The sequence below is a fragment of the Agelaius tricolor genome, unplaced genomic scaffold (assembly GCF_023055355.1).
Source record: "Agelaius tricolor isolate 1412-34295 unplaced genomic scaffold, bAgeTri1.0.p SCAF_5, whole genome shotgun sequence".
In the NCBI taxonomy this organism is placed as follows: domain Eukaryota; kingdom Metazoa; phylum Chordata; class Aves; order Passeriformes; family Icteridae; genus Agelaius; species Agelaius tricolor.
The window spans coordinates 27,466,693-27,473,878 of record NW_027269265.1 but is presented as its reverse complement, the minus strand read 5'-3'; the positions used below and the strand labels follow the sequence as shown (position 1 = coordinate 27,473,878).

The following is a 7,186-nucleotide window of genomic DNA, read 5'->3' as shown; positions in this document are numbered from 1 at the left end:
TGGACCAAGCAGTACAAAGAATGTGAAGAGAGCTGCAGCTACCATCAGCTATCCAAACTCCAGTGGGAAAAACTGCTGCAGATTTAGGGCTGTCAGGCAAGATTTTGGCCTGCAGGAGATCAATTCTGTTCTCTTGTGAGACTAATGAAAACCATTGTGAAGGGGCTGGACTATATGATCTTTAAAAGGTCCCTTCCAACTTAAACACTTTGTGATTTTCTATGCTGTATTTTCCTGAGCAGTACTCAGACTCAGGGGGCCTCAGATGTGCAATCCTAGTCCTGATGACATATCACATCAACATAAAAAAAAACCAAACAAAACAAAAACAATCAGGATTCCTTCATTTAGAAAAGGTTAGGAATTTAGGTACTTAACTGTAACTCCCATGCAGGTGTTTGGAATTTTACATGAAATAGTAGTTAACACCATTCAAAACTCATCCTTCCCACTTAGCTTTATTAAACTGCTGTCCAAAATAAAGTGAAATCCCTTTTTGTACATGATAACTTCCAGGAAGAGCTAGAACCTACAGCCATGCTTTGGTTAGGACACATGCCTGAGCACTGGAAGCATTCCTTGCCACAAGATCTTTCCTGGGTAAACTCTCCACTCACAGGCTATTTTATAACAGAAAGGAGCATGACTTCCTTTGTCAGTGGCAATGTGTCTTTCTCAGTCTTACAAGGAAACTCAGGCAAGTGTCTCTGATTCTGTTTACAAATTTTCTGCACCTCAAATTTTGCACCATGCACAAATCTTAGGCATTTAGCTCCTCTCCTTACCATGAATTACCATGTGTATTCATCTCTTGACAGCATGGCTATTTCTAGCTCTGACAAGTGCAGTACATATGAAAAGCAGGTATACAGTCTAGGACTGAAGGCCAGTAAACTGCAGCCAGACCTGCAAACTTGTAGTAAAAGCCTTCTGCTTTATATCCTTAAGCAGAATACAAAATGGGTCTCAGAAGTCAACCAACTTTTATTATCACTGTGAAACTATTAATATTGAATTGGCCAGGAACAAGAAAGACTCAAAAGAAAGACCATCCTAACATTCTTAAAAGAAAATAGTCACTTTCAAAGTACTATGCCTTTTAAAATCAATGCCAATGAAAAGCTATGCAGAAACGAGCCAAAATCATTTGCATCAAAAGTCAACAATTACAATTCTCTACAACTTACAAAGCAATTTTGAAGTGGGAAGAGAGAAAGAACAGGGTTGGATTTTTTGGCACATTAGTATAGTCTCATCAGAACAGTAGATTCTCTGATAAATATTTTAATTACTTCCACTTGCCTTTCATATTAGTGTTGTCACGTGAGCTTTCCCTTCTATCATGCATGGCCCCATAAAATACAGCATTTTTACCTTCCCTGTTCTGAAGAAAAGCAGGAACAACTGCTTATGCCTTGCTTTTTCCTTATGGGTTAATTCTCAATATCATTACATAGCTCCACCAATTTTGTCAGCAGTTTCCTTCCTTTCATTAGCTTGAAGGGTAAGTCAGGTCCAGAAAGTATCAAAGCCACAAAAATGACAGAAAATTTCTCTGTTCCATGCAAGTGTCACAGAAGGCCTGAGCACTGTCAAAGGCAATCAATTTTATTCTTAAGCAAACTGCCTGGAAACTGGGACTTAAATCCACAGCCTAATAAAATCAATGGTTCTGGTTTGGCCCTAGGACAGTAAACATAAGTATTATTTTTGGGAATAAGTGGAAGCAGAACGTGGCTGACTATCTTGTGATCACCTGTCATCCAAATAGAGACACAAAACACATGGAAACTTCCAGCAAACAGTTTAGAACTGAAGTATGAGCCACTTCTCTGTCATATACATCTACTAACTGGAGCGGGCATTCTTTTGCCCTCATTGGCATCAAAAATTTTGCCTCTAGCTTCAGCTGAATGAAGAATAGGTTCTGAAAATTTGCTGTCTATGATTAAATCCCAGGATTTAATCTCTGCTTTGAAGCAAATGACCACTTTAAATTTAATCTCATTAGGATCAAAATTTCCTTTCCTTTCAAACAATCAAGTGTAGTTAGTGAAGTGTCCTTGATCATAAGCTGCTTTCATGAAATTTAGGGTATTCATTGTTTTATTACTCACTGATTTGTTTACATTCACCTACATCTATACACAAGCAAATATTGTGTCCTGTTTGTCTCTGCATTCCACCCCCAGAGCAGTTGCCTGTGAATAGCAGCAGGGTCAGGATGGTGAAGGGCAGGATTAGGGTTTGCCACAGGCAGAAGGAGCAGGTAGCATCACTCCCTGCTGCCAAGCAGCTCCTGGGAGCCCAAACAGACCCTCAGCCCCAGGCTAGAACTGAGCCTACAGCTGAACTGCACACTGGACCAGTTCCTAAGGCACCAGCATGGGAATCCTGCACTGCTGTTTTTGCTAGCAAATGTTAACTAAACTCTTCCAACCTTTGCTGAGGTCAGATATGGCCTTTACTACTTAACAGCAATTGGAGTATGGCAGAATGTAAGCAAAGGGATATAAAACTATTTTTCTGCCCTGGTGGATGTGATCAGATTACAAGTATGATAAACAATTATCTGCCAAATAATACAAGTTAGAGACACCAAAAAGTCAAAAGATTGAGAAAAAGACTGGCAAGATTTAGGAAAATACTTTAAATTAGATGGGAAAATTACAAAAATTACTAACTTAGCACCACTTTGAAAGCTTTGATAAGTTCCAAATCAAACCAACTATATAATCAAAATAGTGTTTTTTTCAAATGAAAAGCAAATTCACTATTATGTAGTTTCTGAAATTCTCTTGACACCCTTGGGTATTTTAAGAATACTTGTTCAGAAAAGGTAGATATGAAAACAGCTTTCTCTCATCTAAACACTCTAAATTAGATGAGATACACAAACTTGTTGAACTAATTCTGGTGAGGACTAGGAGCCAGTTTAGGAAAAAACCCAGACCTGTCTGGCACATCATGTTGGTAGCAAATATATCAACAAGGAATTTACTTCCCAATGGTCAGATTTGCTCAAATCTGAACAGAGACCAGACTAACACAAACAATTAGGAGAAAGTGACCAAGATCAGTTGCTTCTGTTAAACCCAAATACCTGCCAAAAAAAAGGTTTCTGACAGAATATAATGCATTTGTACCATGGAAACTGTCAGGGGTTAGGTCAGTCAAACTAGGGAAAATATTTCTAGCCTCTAAGAAATTCTTCTGTATGGCAGCTGTCAGATAAATCTTTACAGAAAACTGTTTATTAAGGTTAGCAGAGTCAGTCACCTGGGTTATCTCAGGCAAGAGAGACACACCAGTAATTCAGGAAGCCAACACACAGCTCCTGGTTTTGTCAACATCTACCCTAGTAATGAGTCTATGAAACCAAACAGAACAAAAATGCAAGGAATCAGCACTGTGTGAGCAAGGGGCTTTCCACTGATGTGAGATGGGAAGTGCTGGAGAAGAGTGTAATCACTTTCAAAGTAAATTAAAGCACATAATAAGAAGAACATGCCTGGACAGAGTGTGCTGTCAGTTTCAAAATAAATTAGCATACAATATGTGAAATGCATGGCCGCTGATAGTGTAACTTCAAGTCCAGTTTTTCCACTGGAAAACCTACCAATTTTCTCCTGGCAAATAAATTTGTCCTTAGTATTTCTCAATTATGGAAGATTCTTAACCAGGGCTTGTTACATTCTTTTTCATGTGTATTCACTATTTATGTGGAGAGCATACTACCATTTATGCTGGAGTGGACTTCAGTCACCACTGATCTGCTTAAAACAGTTCCCACAATAAAAAGCAAGATGGAGACTAAGTCTGTTAACCCAGACTTATCAATCACACCCTAACTGCTACAGGTATTATTAAACACATTCAGATATCTTTCTATTCGGGTTCTGAGCACCAGTCCTTTGGGTCTCACAAAAGAGAAGTAAATCCTTTCATAAGCTGAGGTGGTTTTGCTAAATAAAACCATTTCTTTGAGCACTATCATCTTCCCCATCACCAGTACTATAGCTCTTCCATTTTCAAAACCTCAAACCCAACAAATAAAGGTTTCAGCATGTTACACCCCACAATAAATAAACTAAGAGGTATTAGAAATTATTGGTAATATTCAATAACTGATGCCTCACTACAGCACTTGATCCACTATGCATTAGTGAACTAAGATGATCATTAAAATTTCAATTAAGGAAAATAAGCAAATATTTTGGTTTTTATCATTTCAATTTTAATACAATTAAAAAAAAGGTAAATGTTATGCATGGTAATGTTTATTAAACAATCACATTTTATTTAAGCATTAAAATGCAGCAGTCTGGAAAAGCTGCCAGAAACAATGTTTGGCTTCAGAAAAGGCGATTATTAAATTACTTCCAATAAAATTCAAATACTCTCTTGTCTGTTGATTAGTTGAATGCTTTAGACTGGAAAGAACAAAAAGTGCAAATCAGCTGAATGTTACTTTCAAAAGTAAAGTCTTAGTGTCCTACAAGCAATTACTGGAAGGCCTCACCTCAATCTTCATGATAAAGGACAAAATTCTCCAATTCCTACACAATTATAATTTACTGTAACATTTCAAGCAATGCAACATTATTACTAAAACAAAATTAATTCCAAAATATAACTGCCTATCATGAGCACCTCTTTCCTTTTTTTTTTTTTTTTTTTCTAATTTGCTTGACATGAGATGGCATGAAATACATTCTTACTGGAAAACTGGAAACTTACATGGAACAATGCAGTTAAACCACTTATAGGAACATGTTCTAGCTTCAGTTAACTTATATCTAAACATACTATTTCACACAAAAATATTCATATTGTGGTATTCTGTTTCTGCTGATACGCTTTGAGCAAAGTGACTCATCACAGAACAGGTAAATGTTGACCTTCAGTTTAGTTTTTTGTTCATCAACTTTACAGGAGGACTTGTAACGAAATGGACAGAGGTGAGATATATGGGCAAATTTTAGGCATTTAGAAATTAGTTGGTTTTTTTTTTAATTCAAGACAACTATTCAGTGCCAGTTTGAAATAAAAACAGAGTACCTTTCTGGCTCCTAAATCACTTCAGATTCACTTCATATGCATAGATAATGAAAAAACACTGAGATTATAATCTTAGAAGGGCTGTAAGAATACACCAGCAATTTTCGATTTGTTCTTGTAAAAATTTTTTTAACATTGTGGAAACATGTTCTTATATGTGGGTACTGCTGCTTGAAACTGAACAGTTGCTCAACATCCAGACAACTATTACAATCTTGCAAAAGCAAAGCAGCTTATAAGCGTAATAAACAAATGGTCATTTTGCTAAAATTGAGACCGAATTTAGTAATTTGTAAAATGACTCTTTCAAACTGTGCAACTCAAAATAATGTAGCCAACAGTAACATACAGGTACACCATTTAATATTTATTATATGCATTTTATATACATTATTTTTCAACAGCTGTACTTTTGCTATGCGGTACAATCTTAAAAATTTGCTGATTCATAGTTTGTAAAACAGAAACCTTACAAAACTCATCAAAACTCGCAAACTGATCAGAAAAGTTTTGTGGAAGACTAGAAAAAATACTTTTTTGTATTAATCATGCATTACACAAACAAAATTTTTAGTTACACCATAAACTGAAGCACTTCTGAAAAATAAAATAAAAGCAGGGAGTAACTAGTCAAAACACAGCAGATTTATGAATCTTGAATTAACTACTTTTGTATTCTATTTGAAATGCAAATAAAAATAATTTTCACTCCAAAGGTTCTGAAACAAGATTGTTTTTTTGGAATCAACTCCACTCCAGGTACTTTTAACCAGAGGAAAAAGAATTTCTTGGTTTGCAACTTTAGAATTATCAAATGTCCCATTTTCTCACCTATTTTAGACTGTTCAAAGAGTGCCATAACAGATATACAGGGCCCTTTAACACACTACATAAAAGGATATAAAGACCAACAAAAAGTGAAATAAATAACAATAGGCCATTAGCAAGATGGGTAATCCTTGATAAATAAACTCGTAAATACAGTAAGATGTACAAAATATCACATAGTGATAGGATGCCAAGATTAATTTTTTTAAGAGTTCATTTAGGGGTGTTAACCCCTCTGTGTTTCATTTGAACACATTTTACAGTCCTTTATTTATGAAGACAGTTATGCGATGATGATGAATTAGCATCCTTAAGCAAGGACTTAGCTGAGCTGTATTAGGCAAAAGAAGGGAAGATTGTGGTTACACAGCAGCGGGTCAGTGAGATCTCTGTGTTTTAGGGTTCTATAATGCAGAAAAACATTATCAATACAATCTTGAGCACTGTTGTGACAGGCTAAATATATAAAAAGACTTATAAAAACTAGAATTTTATCCAAACATTTTGTGCAACTAATGCTAAAATATTTTAAGTTAAATTTCCTTTTCTTTAAAGCAAAATAAAAGTTTAAAAGGGGAATCTGTGGCATTCAACTGATAAACAGAAGATTACTAAGAGATGAAAAGAAAGCTACTCTTGGAGCTCACTTCCCCCCACAAGAGCACCACATTCCTAACCCTAAGGCAGCACACAGAGTCCAAAATAAAAGTCTTTTGTAAGATCAGACTCCACGTTTGCTTAAAGACACCTAAAGAACAGACATACGCTCAGTTCATATCCAGTCAAGGCTACAAATACTGGTTTTCTTTTTTGTATTTGTCCCCACCCCCCCAAATACAGTAATTACAGTTAAATGAATGAGCCTGACATTGTTCAGGATGTGGTGACTTTTCACCAACTTCTACCTGCCCCACTTAAGAGCCTTCACCCAGGCAGATCAGATGTAGTGTCTTATTGGTAACCTTATAATTGATGGCAGTGACGCATTCCCTCTTTTTTGTCCAAACAGACCTGCTGTTATGATGCAGGTTTGTTCTGCTATGTCACACAAATACTTTGGCAAGGGCATCAGCTCCTGCACTGGCAATATATGCTTTTGATGGATGAAATGCTACATCATAAATTGATTCATCCAGCTTTTTCCTATGAGCTGTTATTTCTTGCACACATGTCTTGCTGTCCAAATTCCACAACCTAATGGAACAATCATGGCCTGTTTAGGAAAGAAAGGAAAAATAAAAGATTATATTTGTCAGAAATTTAGTTCATCATAAATGCATAATTTATATAAAAACAT

At 36.1% G+C, this 7,186-nt stretch overlaps 1 protein-coding gene across 4 annotated transcripts in view; it reads right to left on the bottom strand.

The window, feature by feature from the left end:
• Window positions 1-4,274: 4,274 nt before the first annotated feature.
• Window positions 4,275-7,186, bottom strand: part of STRN3 (striatin 3) — a 60,181-nt gene continuing 57,269 nt past the window's right edge. For all 4 annotated transcript variants that reach the window (XM_071426956.1, XM_071426958.1, XM_071426959.1 and 1 more), the window contains one exon: window positions 4,275-7,102. In XM_071426956.1, coding sequence (XP_071283057.1) covers window positions 6,933-7,102 — 170 coding nt within the window. In that variant the 3' untranslated portion in view covers window positions 4,275-6,932. The remainder of the gene's footprint in view (window positions 7,103-7,186) is intronic.